The sequence below is a fragment of the Bos taurus genome, chromosome 16 (genome assembly GCF_002263795.3).
Source record: "Bos taurus isolate L1 Dominette 01449 registration number 42190680 breed Hereford chromosome 16, ARS-UCD2.0, whole genome shotgun sequence".
NCBI lineage: Eukaryota > Metazoa > Chordata > Mammalia > Artiodactyla > Bovidae > Bos > Bos taurus.
The window spans coordinates 68,424,732-68,445,061 of record NC_037343.1 but is presented as its reverse complement, the minus strand read 5'-3'; the positions used below and the strand labels follow the sequence as shown (position 1 = coordinate 68,445,061).

General features: G+C 38.2%; 1 protein-coding gene across 5 annotated transcripts in view; it reads left to right on the top strand.

Annotated features, from left to right (window-relative positions):
* KCNK2 (potassium two pore domain channel subfamily K member 2) overlaps window positions 1-20,330 on the top strand; it is a 225,171-nt gene that overhangs the window by 150,777 nt on the left and 54,064 nt on the right. For all 5 annotated transcript variants that reach the window (XM_005217328.5, XM_059875241.1, XM_005217329.5 and 2 more), the window contains 2 exon segments: window positions 5,146-5,306; window positions 7,390-7,576. In XM_005217328.5, the coding sequence (XP_005217385.1) occupies window positions 5,146-5,306; window positions 7,390-7,576 (348 nt within the window).

Genomic DNA, 20,330 nt, shown 5'->3' with positions numbered 1-20,330 from the left:
GATATTTAATTCCACCTACAACTAATATATTTGTCTTCTTTATAATAATCATTCCTTTTATATGTTTACTGCCGTTATGCCTGCTAGAACTTTCAGAATAATAAAAAAAAGTAAATTGTGAAATGGGCATTTTTCCCTCTGACTGTAAGGGGATTCCTCTTATTGTTCTTTAATATTAAGTATGATATTGAATATTTGGAGATAGTCACTCTTTGTCACGATAAGAATTCTTTTCTGTTTATCACTTTTAAAGAATTATAAGAAATTATACAGATTGTTAATCAGATTGCTTTTTAAATAGCTGTACAGTAGATATCATATAGGGGCTTCCCTGGTGGCTCAGATGGTAAAGAATCTGCCTACAGTGCAGGAGCCCTGGGTTGCATGCCTGGGTTGGGAAGATCCCCTGGAGGAGGGGATGGCAACCCACTGCAGTATTCTTGCCTGGAGAATCCCCAAGGATAGAGAAGGCTGGCGGGTTATATAGTCCATGGGATTGCAAAGAATTAGACATGACTGAGCGAATAAGCACAGCACAGTATGTATATCATGTAGAGCAAATCTTCCTACCTCATTTTCCCCCAAATATTCTTAGCTATTATTGGTTCTTTACTTTCTTTTATTACTTTTATAAAATTCCATCAATTTGTACTGAAAACTTGCAAAATATTTATTGCATCAGGGTCTTGTCCACTGAACCAGTTCTTCCCATCAGGTGGCCAAAGTATTGAAGCTTCAGCTTCAGCATCAGTCCTTCCAATGAATATTCAGGACTGATATCCTTTAGGATGGACTGGTTGGATCTCCTTGCAGTCCAAGGGACTCTCAAGAGTCTTCTCCAGCACCACAGTTCAAAAGCATCGATTCTTTGGTGCTCAGCTTTCTTTATAATCCAACTCTCACATCCATACATCACTACTGGAAAAACCATAGCTTTGATTAGACAGAACCTGTGTCGGTAAAGTAATGTCTCTGCTCTTTAATGTGCTGTCTAGGTTGGTCATAGCTTTTCTTCCAAGGAGCAAGCGTCTTTTAATTTCATGGCTGCAGTCACCATCTGCATGATTTTGGAGCCCCCCAAAATAAAATCTGTCACAGTTTCCATTGTTTCTCCATCTATTTGCCATGAAGTGATGGGACTGGATGCCATGATCTTCGTTCTTTGAATGTTGAATTTTAAGCCAGCTTTTTCACTCTCCTCTTTCCCTTTCATCAAGAGACTGTTTAGTTCCTCTTTGCTTTCTCCCATAGGGGTGGTGTCATCTGCATATCTGAGGTTATTGATATTTCACCCTGCAATCTTGATTCCAGCTTGTGCTTCGTGCAGTCCGGCATTTTGCATGATTATTTATTATTAACATATATAAATAATAAATCAATCTCTGTACTCATGAAACTCATAAATGATAAACCCATGGAATAATAAATATATATCTATAATAAATCAATCTCTACACCCATGGAACTCACAGTCAAGTGAGGAATAAATATATATAATAGATATTAAATCAATTGTTACAAATATTTATATAATTGCAAGTGTGCAAAGTGTTTGAAAAGGGTCTTATTTGTATGTAGTATTAATAAATTCTGTCATAACAGTGACGTGTCCACCTGGAGCGATTTAGATGGGGGTGGCATATATGGGCCTCCTGTAGGTATTCCACTAACAATGGACCTACGGCAGCTTTCTGCAGAAGGCCCTTCCCTGAAAGTGATGTGAAGGCAAGATGATAGCTGTTCTGATGATATAGTCCTATAAATGTCAGCGGTTGGCCTAGAGGCATTGGTTTGGCACAGACTATGTACAGTCTCCTAAATTCGGCTCTTATTCTGTAGTATATTGGTAAATATTAAGTAGCTGAAAAGGGAGAAGTCCTAAATTGTAGTGCTTGGCAATTTCTGAGGTGTAAATATGTCTATTGTAGTTGATTTCAGTTTATCAATGTGAAGTCAACTGACTTATAGAATTCCTGAGAATTTAACCACTGATCTCTCAAGATAGGATCAAGATACCATGGAACCCTCTCCTCCTCCCAGATCCTGTCCTCTGGTTTCTGCCCCACCCAACCTCTTCCACAGTCAGGCCCCTTCAATCTTCAGTCTAATCTTAATTTAAGAGTTCCCTTAAGCTCTTTGGAAGCTGGATCGACTGCCAGTCCTTTAACTTTATTGCCAAGCATATGTGATGCTATAAACTGACAGCTGCTCTCCTCAGGCGAAGCATTTTGAGTGTGAACACCTTAATTTAGGAGTTACAACAAAACTTAATATTGTTTCTTTTCCATTTTCTTCTTGCCAAAACAGTCTGTTTCACCCTGAGGCAAGGAAGATGCTGCTGACTAACCAAGGGAAAGAGTCAGGAAGTCCAGACAATCACTAAAATTAATCTTTTACAAGCTTGGCAGGCTGTGTTGCTTAGAGTCAATAGATACTTTTCATAAGTCCATTAATAGTTTCAAGTCATTTAACCAGGGTCTACTCACTGCTTAAAATGTGGTAAATGTGTGGAGTGAAGACTGCTCTTCTTTTATGGAAGACAGGGAAGAAAACACGAGGAACATTCCCTGAACAGCCATGTGATCCTCTCACTCGGGCAAATGTCCAGGGCGTTGTTGGCATGTCCTTAATGTCAGAAAACTGCTCGGTGGCTTTGTGTGTGTGTGTGCTGGGTGCCCGTATGAGAGCTTCCACCTCCGAGGCACGGGTTGAGCAGGAGAGATCAGCGTAATGTTATCGGGAGAAGGTTCATGTTTGGAAGATGAAGCAGGAACAGACTCCCAGAAGAGTCACATCAGGCTCCCCTAACCCTACTCCTTTCATTCTCCCGTCTGCTAATTTTGGAGATAATAAAGATGAAGTACAGAGATGCCACACGGAATTGGTCTCTGTCTTTTGATCAGTGAAAGGTAGATCGGCTTTCTTTACATCTAGAATTCTTTGGATTGGGGGCCATCTCATGCGGTGACCTACACAGGATTTCTGAGGAAATCCTTTGTCCCCTTTTCTGAAGATGTTCTGGTTTCTTCTGGCCGAATCTGTCAGTGATGGATGAAAAGTTGGAGTCTTGTTTCTTATGTCCTTTTAACTCGTGTGGGGCAGATCAAATTGAGCCCTCTGACACTTAGGCTTTTTATTTTTTAAATGGTAGAGCCTATTTTTAGTGATGCCCCAGTCAGTATTTGTTTTAATTGTATCTTTTCTTTTTGACCCTTGATCCTTTCTGGTGGTAGGTTATTTCTCATGGTTGTAACTCTGAAGATATTTATCCTTTTCTGCAGAAAGAGAATCGGAGAATCGGAGAAGGCAATGGCACCCCACTCCAGTACTCTTGCCTAGAAAATCCCATGGATGGAGGAGTCTGATAGGCTGCAGTCCATGGGGTTGCTAAGAGTTGGACACGACTGAGCGACTTCACTTTCACTTTTCACTTTCATGCATTGGAGAAGGAAATGGCAACCCACTCCAGTGTTCTTGCCTGGAGAATCCCAGGGACAGGGGAGCCTGGTGGGCTGCCGTCTATGGGGTCGCACAGAGTCGGACAGGACTGAAGTGACTTAGCAGCAGCAGCAGAAAGAGAAAATGGGATGATACGGGATAACTCGGATGCTTGGCCCACTTCAGGTCACATGGTTGTTCATTGGTGGTGGTGGTGGTTCAGTGGCTCGGTCGTGTCGACTCTTTGCTGCCCCATGGACTGTAGTCCCCCAGGCTCCTCTGTTCATCTGGAGAGACAATAAAAAAAGTGTTGAATCTTAGCAGGACTCTCTGGAATAATCAGAGAATCCAGGTCGAAACAGTCTCTTATTATTGGTATTCTGCTTATTGATGCTAGAATAGAAGACAGGGTTGAGATGGTTGAGTTCCATCTTGGATGGTGTTAAGAAATGCTACTCTTCCAAACAGTCCAGGTTAAACATTCTACCTAACTTTTGTGATGGCCTTTCCTTCTTCAAATTACCTTGATACAAGACTTCTGGGACTTTTTCACACATGCCCTGGATGGATCTTTGTATATATTGCCCTGATGCTCAGCATTCCAAAGCATTAGTAGACAAGAGCAGATGCAAGGTAAATGCATGGGAAGGTAAATGAGTTAAATGCGTAGACAGCTTGCATCATATTCTCCAAGCTGTAAGAGGGTCTGAGAAGTAGTAAGGCAGCTTTTGAACTGGAGGCTTAAAAAATAAAGATTTGTCGACTAAAAAAATGCACAACATAAGAGTTGCAAGTTTTTATTTGGGGGCAAATGAGATGATAGCCTGAGAGACAGCCTTTCAGATAGCTCTCAGAAGCTGCTCCAAAGAGGTAGGGGGGAAGGTCAGTATATATGTGATTTTGGTGAAGGGGGAGTATATGCAGTTAAGCACATTATTTATTTCTTTGCAGAAGGTGTCTGCTAGTCACAAGGAGTAGTCATCACCATGAAAGATTTAAGGATTTTAGTGCTTTTCTAGACATGAAAAGATACAAAAATTTGGCTCATAAAATTGGCTCCTGGAAATGTCTAACTATATACAGACCTGTTCTGCCAGATTTCCCCAGAGCACAGGGCACCTCATTTCTGTTCTCTACTCTGAACTCCTAGCAGGGGATTTTGAAAATCAGCAGTAACAGCTGCACATGATTTAATCCTTGTAAATGTAGATGGCAAGTGCCAATTTGTAATTCACGGGCTTGATAATTTTAAGTTTTCATTTATTGCTTTTTGGTAGATGCTTGAATCAAAAAAAATTTTTTAAGTTGTTATTAGATGTTTAATAATTTAAGCATATTTGAATACTCTTAAGGCAATACACACTTAATAAATGGCAGCAAAAGCTTTGTAGTCACAGCATTGGCAGCACAGGGAGGTAGAAGTAAATTGAATGAAAACATTGACTTTATTGTGCGTGTTACTCCCTCAGTTTTCATCATCTAGCTTGATTGGAACATTAGCTATACTTTGGAGATTGTTAGAGTGCTTGTTTATCAGAAGATTTTACATTAAAAGCTTATGTGGTATAAAGGGATTCTTAATTAGTTGAAATCTAGGACTGATATTTTATAATATTTGGAAATTTTTGAATCAAGTTTGAGGTCATATGTTTTAAACTATTACTCATTTCTAAACAACTGAATTCTTCTTCTTCTTTGTATTTTTAGGATTTGGAAACATCTCACCACGCACAGAAGGGGGGAAAATATTCTGTATCATCTATGCCTTACTGGGAATTCCCCTCTTTGGCTTTCTGTTGGCTGGAGTTGGAGATCAACTAGGGACCATATTTGGAAAAGGAATTGCAAAAGTGGAAGATACATTTATTGTGAGTATGATAGCCATTTAACTGCATATGTTAATTGTCTCATTTTTCAAAAATATTATAACTTTTCTGTTTACCTCAGATATAGTGAGATGTAAGTTATTGGGCTTTGTATAACAATTTACATGAGCCGCTTTTTGCAAATAACTCGCTGTATAGTTGTTTTTATACTTCTCTGAACGAATACGTTAATGAATGAGAAAAAGCGAAATATACAGAGGAAAAGTAGAAATCTGACAGTCCTGGGCTCAAATTCCAAATGGATTGTATCCTAGCTATATTCACTTAAGCTAGTTATGTTACCCTTAAATCTCCATTTTGCCGTTTATATGAATGATAGTACTGATGATGAGGCATTACTCTGAGATTTAGAGATATTCTAAGTGAAAGCTTAACATAGCTAGTAAACCTTAGCCCTTTGCTGAAGGATTGAATAATACATAGCAAACATGATAAAGGGGATCTTATAACTTATTTTAATAATGTTGCTGATAGAAATTTAACTAAGGTATACAATTTAGTAGGACCAAAAATATGAAGATGTTCATGGGCGTATGATATTCAGTAGAAAAAATAAATAAAATGAAAATGCTCTTAGAATTTTAAGTGAAAAATAGTAATAATACCATGATGACAAGCTTTTATTCTTGAAAATTATGAACGAAGAAAATAATTGTGTTAGAGAATCAGATTATAGATGATTTGTTACTTCTGTCACTACTTTACGTTTTATTTATTATTCAATAATGTTTCATCTTTTCATAAAAAGTTCGAGTATTTAACTATTGATGAAATAAATCACTGAGTGTTTGGTTTTCAATTGAAATTATAATTCCAGTTTTAACATTAGATATATTTCATATTGGGGCTTTCCTCGTGGCTCAGTGATATAAAAAATATGCCTGCAATGTAGGAGCCACAGGGGATGTGGGTTTGATCCCTGGTTTGGGAAGATCCCCTAGAGGAGGGCATGCAGCCCACTCCAGTATTCTTGCCTGGAGAATGCCAGGGACAGAGCAGCCTGGCGGGCTACAGTCCATAGGACTGCAGAGAGTCAGACACGACTGAAACGACCTGCCATGCATGCATGTGTGCACATGTTTCATATTAAATTTAGAGGTGAGACACTGTGGGTCCTCTGAGGGCAGCTCTAGCTTAGAAGTGTTGAAGAATTCTCATTGTCTACGTATCATGTCTTGTGTATTTCGTTGTACCGCTTAAGGTCGTAGAACAGGGAGATGGTTTGTCTAGTTCACATGGGAATCAACTGTGGACTTTAAGTCTGCTAGTATTTCGCTTTAATCAGTTGAACAACGATAGGAAAATGTAGTGGGAGAGGGGAAAAGTCTCCATGAAATTAATGATTTTATCAATTATCAACAGTCGATATTTAATTTATGCTTCAGTTTTCTCAATTTTCATGTATTTCTAGGTTGTGTTTGGCCCGAAATCAGTTGTTTGCTTGTAGAATAGAAATATTTCAAAAGTAGTTCAGGTAAACAAAGAATGATGTAAATCGGAAATTTTGTTCTCTGAGCAAATGTTTTGTACTTTAGAAACTATTTTGCCTGTTGCAAAGCTATATAAAAGTAAAGTAGCATCATTATTAGCATTGGTTATTTTCAGTTATTCATATTATACCTAATGTATTTACATAAAGATAATTGAAAATTAGTTATAAAAGAATAGAATACCATTCTCATTTGCTGATTTGCTGTTAACAGTGCGTATAGGTTATATGCATAAAATAGATATCTAATGAGAACCTACCGTATCACTCTGGGAACTCTCCTCAGAGCTCTGTGATGACCTAAATGTGAAGGAAATACAAAAAACAAGCGGTATGTGTGTGTGTATGTGTGTCTGTGTGTGTGCACACGTGTGTGTATGTATATATATATAGCTGATTCACTTTGTTCTACAGTAAAAACTAACATAACGTTGTAACGCAACTACACGCCGATAAAAAATAATTTAAACAGTATATATAGGTTAACTTTGCAGGTCCATCAATCATTGATCTCAGTCAATTTCTCTCTCTCAGTATCTGTCTCCCCCCACCTCTCTCTCACTCTCTCATCCCTAGAAATGGAATGTTAGTCAAACCAAGATACGAATCATCTCCACAATCATCTTTATTCTGTTTGGCTGCGTGCTCTTCGTCGCTCTGCCTGCGATCATATTCAAGCACATAGAAGGCTGGAGTGCCCTGGACGCCATTTATTTTGTGGTTATCACCTTAACCACCATTGGCTTTGGCGACTACGTCGCAGGTAAGATTTTGGAGATACACTGCTCTCCTAACCCTTCTGCTTTCGTTAAACTTTTTCTCTTGGGTTTGCAGACAACACAGTGACTGCCTCCATTTCCCAGGGGTGTCATAAGAAAGTACCACAAACTGGGTGCCTTTAAACAAAAGACATTCATTCTCTTGTAGAAGTTCAAAATCAGAGTGCCAGCAGGGGCAGAGTCCCTCTGGGACTGGTAGAACCCTCCCTTCCTTTCCCCAGCTTCTGGAGGCGGAGAGCATCAGTCCCTGCTGGTCCTCGGGTGGTAGGGCGTCTCTTCATTTCTGCTCTCGTCCTCGTATCATGTTCTCCCTGTGCCCCCGTTGCTGTGACCAAATTTCCCTCTTCTTATAAAGACACCAGTCACATCGGATTAAAAACCGCTCTACTCCAGTATGAATTCATCATAGCTAATTGTATCTGCCAAGGGCCTTATTTCCAAATAAGCTCATGTTTCAAAGTGCCAAGGTTGGGACTTCAACACGTGTTTTTTGAAAACAGAGTTTCATCCATAACAGTGACAGAGCCAAAAAAAAAAAAAAGATCATTCCCTGACAGTGAAGGTCCTGCAAAAGGGTACAGTTGAATATTTATTTTTCATTCTATAAAAGAAATTTAAATTACTGTCTGCTCAGAGTGTTATAGTACCACTCTAATTTCAGAAACCACTTATCTGCCTCTTATTTATTTTTTTAGTGGTACAAGAATTCAAGTTTAAATTATCTTTGCTCTTTTTACTAGGCCTTTCCATATCTTAGTTTTTCCTCCCAGCTTTCTTGAGAAATAATTGACATACATCACTGGGTATGTCCAAGCGGTAACAGCAGGATGGTTTGATTTACATAGATCATGCAATGAAGTGATCACCACAGTCGGTTCCGCTAACATCCATTCTTCTAATGCACTCTGCCTGGGTGTCTGGGGTCCCAGGGTGCTTCAGCCCCACTCCCATGTCCTAGGATTCTCTCGGTGGTGTCTTGTCCTTGAATAGTTTTTAGTTTCTCTCCTTGTGAGGAGGGAGTGAAGCCAGGAACAAGCTAGTCACCATCTTGGTAATGTCACTCTCATATTTTAGTTTTAGAAACACTTCAAACTTTGGAAGATGTGCTGAGCTACTTAAAACCTTCTTTTCTCTAAGATATTTATCTCCTCTAATTTTCAGTTCTAATATCAATGTTTTTAATCTTTTTAGCAGTTTATCCATGTTTTAAAATTCATGATTTTAAGACATGTTTCCTTTTTCTATGTATGTTATTTCTGTTGCTGTTTGCTTTATTGTTTTATCTCTTAGATCTTATATCGTTTCATCTCTCTTTTCCTATTACATTATCTCATTATTGTTACTGTTCAGGGGCTGCCGCAGTGCTCAGCGGTGAAGAATCCACCTACCAGTGTAGGAGACTTGGGATATGCGGGTTTGATCCCTGGGTTGGGAAGATCCTCTGGAGGAGGAAATGGCAACCCACTCCAGTATTCTTGCCTGGAGAATACCATGGACAGAGGAGCCTGGTGGGCTATGGTCTATGGAGTCGCAAAGAGTCAGACACGACTGAGCACACACACACATTATTGTTCTAACTCCAGTATTAAATAAATTGTAGTAATGGTGATAAAAGTAATGTAGTAATTCTCTGTCATGCATCATTTTGACCAGCTCCTAAAAAATCTAAATTTTTCTTTAAAAAAATAAGCTTGAAGTGTTAGAAAAACATGTTCATAACCATTATGGTAGGAATGTGCTAGTAAACTTCCCAGAATAAACTAAGTAGCCTAATTTAATTTTAGGAGGGTTTATGCTTTCGAGTTGTTTACTCTTCTTCTTTTTGACTCAAACTTCTTACTTAAATATGAAAAGAAAATATGTTGTGTAGCTTTATAAAAATTTCAGAGAAGGCATCTGTTTTTATTATTTGTTAATTACAGTTTAACTTGGCAAAACCCTTCTTTCTGGGGAATGTATAATATCTTTGAAGATGGGGATGTTTCTACAAGCAAAGATTTGCTTTTGGTCAAAAACAGTACATTCACCTCTCTGTGCTGGATGGGAAAGGGTGGAGATCTTTTTGTTTTCTAATTAGCAAAATGTAGAGAGAATGGGAGAAGGCAATGGCACCCCACTCCAGCACTCTTGCCTGGAAAATCCCATGGACGGAGGAGCCTGGTAGGCTGCAGTCCATGGGGTTGCTAAGAGTCGGACACGACTGAGCAGACTTCACTTTCATTTTTCACTTTCATGCATTGGAGAAGGAAATGGCAACCCACTCCAGTGTTCTTGCCTGGAGAATCCCAGGGATGGCAGAGCCTGGTGGGCTGCCGTCTATGGGGTCGCATAGAGTCGGACACGACTGAAGTGACTTAGCAGCAGCAGCAGCGGCAACAGAGAGGAGAATCTCAGACATTTGTAGCTCTATATTGGACAACAAGCTTTTGTCCTAAAATAACCATTTTTCTACCTTTCATTAACATCATAGATATAGTTAGCTTAAGTAGAAATGGAAAGAGCTTTAATGTAGCAGAAAGTGAGATGTAGGGGTGTCAGGCAGAGTGAAGTTAAGTCAGAACAAGCAAAACAAATATCGTATATTAATGCATATATGTGGAATATAGAAAAATGGTACAGATGAACCTATTTGCAAGGCAAGAAAAGAGATGCAGATGTAGGGAATGGGTGTGTGGACACAGAGGGTGGTGTGGGATGAATTGGGAGATTGGAATTGGCATGTGTGCAGTGCCATGTGCAAAACAGATAGCTAGTGGGAAGCTGCTATATAGCACAGGGGGCTCAGCTCTGTGCTGTCTGTTGACCTAGATGAGTGGAATGGGATGGGATGGGGAGGGGGTAGGAGGGAGGTCCAAGAGGAAGGGTGTGTGTGTGTGTGTATGTGTGTGTGTGTGTGTGTGTGTGTGTGTAGCTGGTTCACTTTATTGTATAGCATAATTTAATACAACATTGTAAAGCAATTGTACCCCAATTAAAAAAAACAATTATACTTGTGCTATGTTAATCTTAGGCTATTGCACGTGAGTGCTGTCACTTCAGTCGTGTCCAACTCTTTGAGACCCAGTAGACTGTAGCCCACCAGGCTCCTCTGTCCATGGGATTCTCCAGGCAAGAATACTGGAGTGGGTTGCCATGCCCTCCTCCAGGGCATCTTCCCAATCCAGGGATCAAACTCATGTCTCTTGTGTCTCCTGTTTTGGCAGGCAGATTCTTTACCGCTAGTGCAACCTGGGAAGCCCAGGCTATTGTACTATTCTGTAAATATAATTAGTGATTATATTTAATTATAATTAAATTATGTGTAATTAACCAGAGGTCTTATAGTACCTGTGGAATATATAGGTATTAGGTGACAAGTCTTCCATTTTCAAGCCAACAGCCTTGTATTGCACGTTATTGTATCCTATTTAATTTTTGATGTTTTATGGTAATACATAGTTGTGTCTATTTATTAATGTATTTATTTTTCAGCTTTATTGAGGTACAATTGACCGATAAAATCGTAAGATATTTAAAGTGCACGTCGTGGTGTTTTCATATACATATATTATACATTGTGAAAGAATCCAATTGATTAATACATTCCTCACCTCACTCTAGGCTTCCCCAGTGGGTCAGCAGGTAAAGAATCTGCCTGAGTGCAGGAGACACAGGAGATGCAGATTCAGTCCCTGGGTCATGAAGATCCCTTGGAAAAGGAAATAGCAACCCACTCCAGTATTCTTGCCTGGAGAATCCCATGGATAGAGGAGCCTTCCCCACAGTGCTAAGGATTACAAAGAGTCCATCACGACTAAGCAGCTAAGCATGCACATCTCATTTATTTATTTGTTTTAGTGAGAACTTTTAAGTTCTTTTATCTTAGCAAATTTCAATGATACAATATGGTGCACATGTGATTTTAAATAAGTGTCAGTCCAGCGTGAACCTCATAGTCTGAGACTCTCTAAAAAAAACAAAAATTATAAATAAAAATGTGGGTGGAATCCTAAAACAGTGTTATATTTGTGACCACAGTATAAACCAGCTTAAAAAAAAAGGCAAACAAATATTTTTACTTTATGGTTTTGTAGAAGATGAAAAAAGTTAGTTTTTAATTTCCCTTAGGAGACCAACGCTCTGAAACTGGCTGGATTGTGTTAGTCTTTTAGTAGCCTCTCTCAGCTATCTGAAAACATCTTGTGTATCAGTGGGAACCCTGAATACAGAGTCATGGTCACAGTATTGGAGGGGAACAGGGGAACAGAATATTTGCATGGCATTAGATATAGTCTAAGAAACATTGTTATTATTACTAAGGTTTTATTTTATTATATCCCTCTTTAAACCCATTATTTTAATTTCACTATTCCTCTGGAATGTGGTAGAAATACGCTTTGCAAACAACTTGCAAAGGAATTTAATGTGTTTGAAGTGACAAATGCTGAGAAAATTAGAGAAGCAGAATGGACACTACTTTTGTTGACTAATCTCTGTCTCCTTAATTTACGTATTTGGTACCTGTTTTGGTCTTTGTGAAACTGTAGAACCCTATTCCTAGTCCTGTAGTCTCTACACCCTAGATCTGTGTGCCCGGGGAGCATTTTTGGATTGAAATGGTGGACACGGGGAAGATGTGGCAAAAGCTGCCTAGGAAATGTGTGCCCTTCGCAAGAGTCTTTGGGGAAAAAAATGTGAGTTTTTTAAAGCATCTTGGAAAATAACTGCTATAGTTAAGTAGAATACATAAAAATAGTCTTTCCTTCTGGGTACCTTGTGACAAGTAAAATTAGCCACTAAGTTAAAGCGGCAACCCCATCTGGGAAACATCAGTTATTTACTTTTTAGAGCCTTTCCTCTTGCTGTTAGATGTCTCTACAGATAGGATTCTCACTTAATTTTGATATTTTTGCCAGGAAAAAGCAAGCACCATTGCTCAAATTTGAACCGTCTCATCTTTCTATTAGGCTATAAATCTCCAAAGAAAACAGAGATGTACTTCTCTTAATAGACACCCACTGTCTGATGCCTTTCTCAAGTCTGCAAGTGCTACTCCAAATGGGATTAGAATTCAATTATATTTTTGTACTGGACTTCTTTGAAGACAAGTTTAAAAACATACACTTCAAACCGTGGTGTTATTAAAGTAAAAGGAGTAAATTTTGGAATGTGATATCTAAATGTTTAGGATACAGGTTGTAACATTGGTGTAAATATTAGAAGCATCTCAAAAGCAGCAAGAGATGATGTGATGTGGTAGTTCAGACAACTCTGAAGCAGAATGCTCATCCTCAGGGAGTGAGCATGAAAATACATGCAGCTGGACATTTTGCCATGGGAAGAAAACAGGTCAACCCCTGTTGCTTTGTATTTTTAAATGTCATTTCTTACTTTTTATTTTATTTTTTATTTTTTGGCTTTAGATCTATTATGTTGCTATGGTCCTATGATTCTTTTTTTTTTTTAATTTGTAGTATAACTACCTTTGGACTTCCCTGGTTGCTCAGATGGTAAAAAAAAAAATCTGCCTGCAATGCAGGAGATTGAGTTTGATCCCTGGGTCAGGAAGATCCCCTGATGAAGGGAATGGCTACCCATGTCAGCATTCTTGCCTGGAGAATTGCATGGACAGAGGAGCCTGGCGGGCTACAGTCTATGGGATCGCAAAGAGTTGGACACAACTGAGTGACTAATGCTATACAAAGATAGCTGCTTTGCGATGTTGTGGTAGTTTCTGCTGTACAGCAAAGTGAAGCAGCCATAGGTATACATCTATCCCCTCTTCCCTGTATTTCCTTCCCAGTTAGGGCACCACAGTGCAGGAGTAGAATTCCCTGTACTCTACAGTCTGTTCTCATTTCTTGTCTGTTTTATACTACTGTGTATATGTCAATCCCAGTCTCCCAATTCATCCCACTCCCTCCTTTCCCCACTTTGTATCCATGTATTTGTTCTCTACATCAGTGTCTCTATTTCTTCCTTGCTAATAAGATCATCTACACCATTTTTCTAGATTCTACATAATTTCATATTAATATCCATGTCTGTCTGCCTCTCTGGAAATGGCACAATTTCTTTCCTTTTTATGGCTGCTTACTTTTCGTTTTGTGTATGTCATAATGTTCATGATATAATCTATTAGGGCATAATATATTTCTAATTCATAAATAAATTTAAATTTACATTTGCACCCACCAATCCTTTTCCCTGTTGGCTATACTGTATCAGAAGCATTTAGCAACTACTAGTAAAGACTAATATGTTTCAGAGGTCAACTTTCTCTGTGTATTGACTGAACATAAGAATACAACATTTAATGGTTTTTCTTCAGGAAGAACTCGCCCAGCAAATGTCAATCTTACATTTATATTTATGGAAGAATGTGTCTTACTGGCTGATTGGTTGCCTTAGTAATTTGTGTTTACTCCTTCCTGATGGCCTTTTTTGTTCTTTTACTAATGCTCAATATTCTAGAGCTAAAAAAGACCTGGGAGCCACAGGCCATTGCAGCACTTTTATTATACATATGAATAAACAGACCCTCTGTCGCTACCTGTAGTTCACAGAGTGACTCTTCCTAAAAGATAAAAAGAGAAAGTACATTATTTAGCAAAGTATCATTTACTTGATTTTAACAATTTCTATAATAATTTGTAGTCAAATTTGTAGAGGTAATTTAAGTGTTACTCACTCAGTCGTGTCTGACTCTTTGCGGCAGGCTCCTCTGTCCTTGGAATTCTCCAGGCAAGAATATTGGAGTGGGTTTCCATTTCCTTCTCCAGGGAAATCTTCCTGATCCAGGGATCAAACCCAGGTCTCCTATATTGCAGGCAGATTCTTTACTGTCTAAACCACCAGGGAAGACTGGTAAAAATTATATTTGACAGCTTACTCTTGGTTTCCTATGTTTTATTTCTTAACTTTTGTCATGTTATTTCTCATTTGATGAGAAGTCTGAACTGATAAATGATTAAATCATGCTTGCCTAATAGGCTGAGAGTTAGATCTCATTAAAATCTAAGAAGTTATATTAATTATATAGAAATGTGTGAAAGATTGAGCTCTACTTATTTAGGCTTGCTTCTAAAACTTTGTCTGAATCCATCATTTTAAAAAATCACTATGGGTTGGGGGATGGGCAAAATAGGTGAAGCTGATTAAGAGGCACAAACCTCCAGTTATAAAATAAATAATACAATAAATAAGTTACAGAATAGGGAGTATATTAACTAATATTGTAGTAACTTTAGTGACAGTAACTAGACCTATTGTCATGATCATCTCATTTATATATATATCTGTATATATAAATGTTGAACCACTATATTATATACCTTAAACTAATGAAATGTACATCAGTTATATATCAGTAAAAAATTAGTTGATGATTCTTCAGAAGTGAAGTCAAATAATTACCTAATTTAACATAATTTAACATTATTTTTCAAAGTTAGTGTCCTTTTTAATATATACTGTTAGGACTAGAGTAAGTCATGGAAACCAAGAAGTGCATTTCTATGAACTGATAGACGTTGCCCAAAGAAGTCTTTTTGTCCTTGTGTAGTCTCTTAAGCCTTGTCTGATTCTTTTGCAACCCCATGGACTGTAGCCCACCGTGCCAGAAGTCTTCAGCAACACTCTTTTTTAAGCCAGGTTAGTTCATGAGAGATAATATGATTGAGTAAAAGCCAGATACCAATACATAATTTCACAAAGCAATGTCCTCACATTAGCTACTTTTCTAATAAAAACCAAAAATTTTAACCAAAAGTTTAGATGTATTCTAAGAAACCCTTATGGTTGATATTATGAAAACACATTTTTGTTCTGAGCATAAATTTACTTTGCCATCCAAATATATATTCTTGGAATTTTGATCAGTGAAATTTAGTATATTTAGTTGAATAATGAAACTTTTTTTGTCTCACATGTAGTTTTGAGTACTTACTGGGTTAATCAGGCTTTAGGCTTAACGCCATATGCTTCTCTAAATAGAAAAAAAAAAAAATTGGGAAATTAAAGCAGGTAAACTGGCCTTCCAGGGGATTTACCCTTTCAAAACTTTATAGATTTTCACAGTTTTTGAATCTTTTGTCTTCATATTTTTTGACTTGGGAAAAAAAACATATTTGTTTATCTCATGTTAAGTTTTCTTGGAATTATGTTTTCAAAGTCGTCATTGGAAATGCAGTTTTTTGTAACCAAGCCATTGCTTTCTCTTATAACCAAAAACATGACTCATTTAGTGGAGTGCTCAGAGCTTGCTTAATGGAAGACGATTTTTTCATGAAAACATCTAAATCTCCATTGAAAAACCATGACAAGCATCTTTTGTTCCAAACAGTTTGTCCTAATAGACAACTTCGAGAAAATAGTTACTGATGTGGTCTAAAAGTTTTGCAACTATTCAAAGGCCAGGTATTAAAAATTGCTGTTACTGGGTTGATCACTGAGCAGAGATTTGCCAGGAATTTAGCAAATGACAAGGAAAATATCTGATCAGAAGTGAGGTCAGCTGAAGAATAGTCAGTTCTTCAGCACCACCACAATGGCTCTGAAAAATTTCTCTGATTGAAAAGAGAGGGCTTACATGACTGTTAGGGAGATGCCTTATAGCCATCAGTCACATGTGCATCCATTCTGATGTTTAGTGAGCACATATTGTATATTAGATAACTGTGCTTAGCACTTAGTGGTAATGATTGCACTAGTCTTGTTCCTATGGGACATAATGTTTGAAATCCAGGAATAACAATTCAATAGGAAATCATTTTCTCTTCTTGATAGTTCTGTGTGTTAAAATGGAAAAATTCTGCAAGACATCTGGTCACCCCCTGAATCAGCTGGTGACTCTCAGAGAACTCAACTCATCAGAAAACTGAGAGCTACGTGTGTAATTAACTAAATGGGATTAGACCCAACAGTTCAGAAGTTAAGGACTGTGGGACAAACCAAGGAGTTATTTAACTTCTAGGATTCAAAATGGATATATAGAAGAATTTTAGAACACGTGGGAGAAAATGACAAGGAAGACCTTTAATGATTGACAGTTAATTCTCAGTGAGTTAGGCAGTAAATTGTACTAAGTTTAAGGAAAAAGACTGCAAATTACTGTATATTAATATATAGACTTAAAGATAATTTGTAGATGTAACAATAATGTACATCCTATATCCTATAGATTTCCATCGTTATAAAGGTGAGTAAGACAGTGTGTTGATTTGTCTTTCTTTATAATCATGAGACTGCTGTTTTTCTGATGGGAGTTTCTCTTGTCTTAGACCAAGTACCTACCAGGAAATGGACAACTTCTTGAGTGCTGAAATTGAGAATCCCCATATATAGGTTCAAATGCTAGAGAGATTTAGTTACCTTTTCTGGTCTTGTGTTTTTTTTTAACTTGATAGCATAGGGAAAGTTTGATATAGTGGGTGAGCTGTTGTTTAATACTGAAGTCATATTTTCATTTGTAAAAAAGAAAACATAATTTACAGCATTATTGAAAGAGCCTCTTAATTCTTGCTGCATTAAGAAAAGACTTTATTAAATTAAATTGCTTTACTATAAAAAAGAAAAATATACTAAAGCAGAAAATAAGTTTTTGCCCCTTCATATTAAGAGACAGCATGCATGTGTGTTATGCTAAGTCATTTCAATCATGTCCAACTCTTTGCGAACCCCATGGACTATAACCCGCCAGGCTCCTCTGTCTGTGGGGGTCTCCAGGCAAGAGTACTGGAGTGGACTACCATGCAGCTTTCATGAATAAAAAGAAAGTCAAATGTACCAAAAATACTGAAATCCATATTTGATATCTATATTAAAATACAGACCCATGTAAAACATGACCTTTATTTTCTTTAAAACAAAGTTGTATATTTTATCTATATTCTATAATATATATTTATTTTAGAAAAGCTGAGGAGAAACATGGAGTTTGATCCATAATGACTAAATCACTCTTTAAATCCTTATTTGTAAATATTCTGTGACTCAGCATCATCCAAAGAAAGAAAATTAAATTTAAGGGAGAGGGGGCAATGTACATTCAAGTGTCGTAGAGCAGAACAGGACCAACTTTTGGAAACTGTTGGAATGGGGACATAAGACAAGAAGCTCCTAGTAAAATGGTGGTGACCTCAGACCCACCTGGTTTCTAGGTAAGAACCTTGAGGGAAAAAGAAGCACCTTGTTTGACATAGCATCTCCAGCCCTAGCTAAGTGTCTGCCATACGTATGGATGAAAAAAAGAAGGTGGGAAAATGGGAAGGACAGTAACTGAATGGGAATGATGGGAAGGACAGTAACAGATCACAGGTGACAATAGACACCCTGGTTCAATGACAGGAGCCTATGTTCTGAAGCCAGACAAGCCTGAGTGTGATTCTAGCTCTGCTGTCCCCTTTGCTGTGTGACCTGACAACTGTTCTTATACCTACCCTACTGAGAGTATGGCTTGTCTGTTGGAAAATGGGGATACTTACTATTAGGATTTTAGGAACCCAATACAGATCTTCCATCCTTGAGTTCTGAACAGACTGTGAGAATTATGGCACTTGAAATATCAGCTTAACTACTGATAAAGACATCTGGAGATATGGCCTTGAGGCTGAATGACCAATTGGTCTTATTAAGAATCTTGTGCTAAAAAAAAAAAAAAAGATGGAATCTTGTGCTAAATCAGTGGAAATAGGAGGAGTAGGAAGGGCTTCCCCAGGGACTCAGACAGTAAAGAATCTGCCTGCAATGAAGGAGATCCGGGTTCAATCCCTGGGTCTGGAAGATTCCCCTGGAGGAGGAAAGTGGCTTCCCACTCCAGTAGTCTTGCCTGGAGAATTCCATGGACAGAAGAATCATGGGCTACAGTCCATGGACTTGCAAAGACCTGGACACAAATGAGCAACTAACACTTTTCACTTTCATGAGGAGTGGAAATACAACGCCCCATAATACCTTCCTACTCAGGGCTTTAGTACGGCATGACTTCATTGAGGTAGACCATCAGTAAGTCTTAGCTCTCACTCCCCTCTCTCCATCAGAGTTTGAATATTTTGTAAATCAGCCGCAGTGAGCGTATTAGCTAGGACTGGGTTATCTAGGACTACAAGGCCAAAATAAGAACCTCAACCAACAACTCTTTGGTACCAGATAGGAAAGGGCTTCGTTAATGCTGGAACCAGGTAAGAAAGGGATTGTTGTGGGACAATGTTTGGGAAGCTCATCTTAGGAGAGAATGGGCTCCTAGGAATAATGCCAGACTGAAATTGAAACTTTCCTGGGCTTGAGGAGCTTTATTAGGCTCTGGTGATTTCCTTATTGAAGTGGCAAGGAGAATAATTCCAGACAAAAATGACACCATCTAAAAGAGGCCATCATGTGAGAGTCAGAAAGAGGCTTATTTTAACTATTTTAAAAAGTTTATAAGATTCCTAAAAGCTTGGTACCTCCACCCCTCTTCGCTATTTTTATTACCATCGGTCTGCTCTCCTGTAATGATTAGCCAGAAAGCTCTTAAAATGGAACGGACTTGTGTGCATATTTTCAGTGGCAACAAAGAAAATGGCAGTGAGGTGCCAGATGAAGAGGGAAGAGTGGGTTGTAGCAGCCCACAGGCCATGTCTCAGGAGTCTGGGCAAGAAAGAAAAGAAACAATGGAGTGGTGGAATGGAGACGGGAGTAGGGGCCAAATAGGCAGGGACTATGCCAGGACAGAGAGACTACCCTAGGTGGTTTTTTTGGGAGGGAGGGTTAGAGTTGCTTTTACAATGTGCTAGTTTCTGCTGTACAGAAACGTCAGTCAGCTACATGTATACGTATATCCCCTCTCTCTCTGTCCTCCCCTCTCCCGTCCCATTTAGGTCACTGAGCTGAGCTCCCTGCACTATGCACTAGGTTCCCACTAGCTAGCAAGAGACCCATGTTCAGATTTCTTGAATGTGCTGGACTAAAATTAATGCTTATAATTACATTTTAAAAATATTTCCTAATTAAAAAAAATATTTTTCAGCAAGTTATCTTGATTATAGATTTTTAAGATTTGGCTAAGATTCTTGAATCCAATAGATCGAATACTGTGGAAGTTAATTCATAAATCTTAGATATCAGAAAGTGAAAAGGTTTTGTGAGTATTGGATAATACTTGTATATACATTAGCTCTCCCTGGATCACTTGACTGCCAGTATTTCATCTTAAGAGTAGCAATTAAGAGTGAAAAAACATCCCCCAGCCCACACTACCCCCGGCTTAGAATCCACTAAAGCTTGTGGGATGAACATTTTACCCAAATATAGACCTTTTAGTGATTAAGTTAATTTACTCTTTTCAAACTGTGACATCCTGTTTATAAGAAAGAAAACTTATAAAAAGTCATCTTGAGCATGAACTAACTTCTAAAATCAACATTTTGGTGAACTTATGTGTTAAGTGAGTCACAACTATTTGGATGAGGACTTTCTGGTTTTGAAAGAGAAAGTACTTGGGAAAAAAATGTCATTTTGGTTTCTTTGAAATGGAAACATTTAAAAAATGGAATTCACTAGTGAGCCTATCATGTAACAGATTTCCACACACATTTCCTAAGTCGCTTCTGTGAATCTGTAGCCCTGCATCCCCCGTGGGCCAAGTCTTAACCATCCCAAGATGCATTTAGCCTTTATAGTCCTTCCCAGAAATGATATTTTTAAACATGTTGCACAAGGTAAATTTTTTACAATATTTTGAAGGTAAATATTACTGACTTTATAGACTGAACCTTGAAA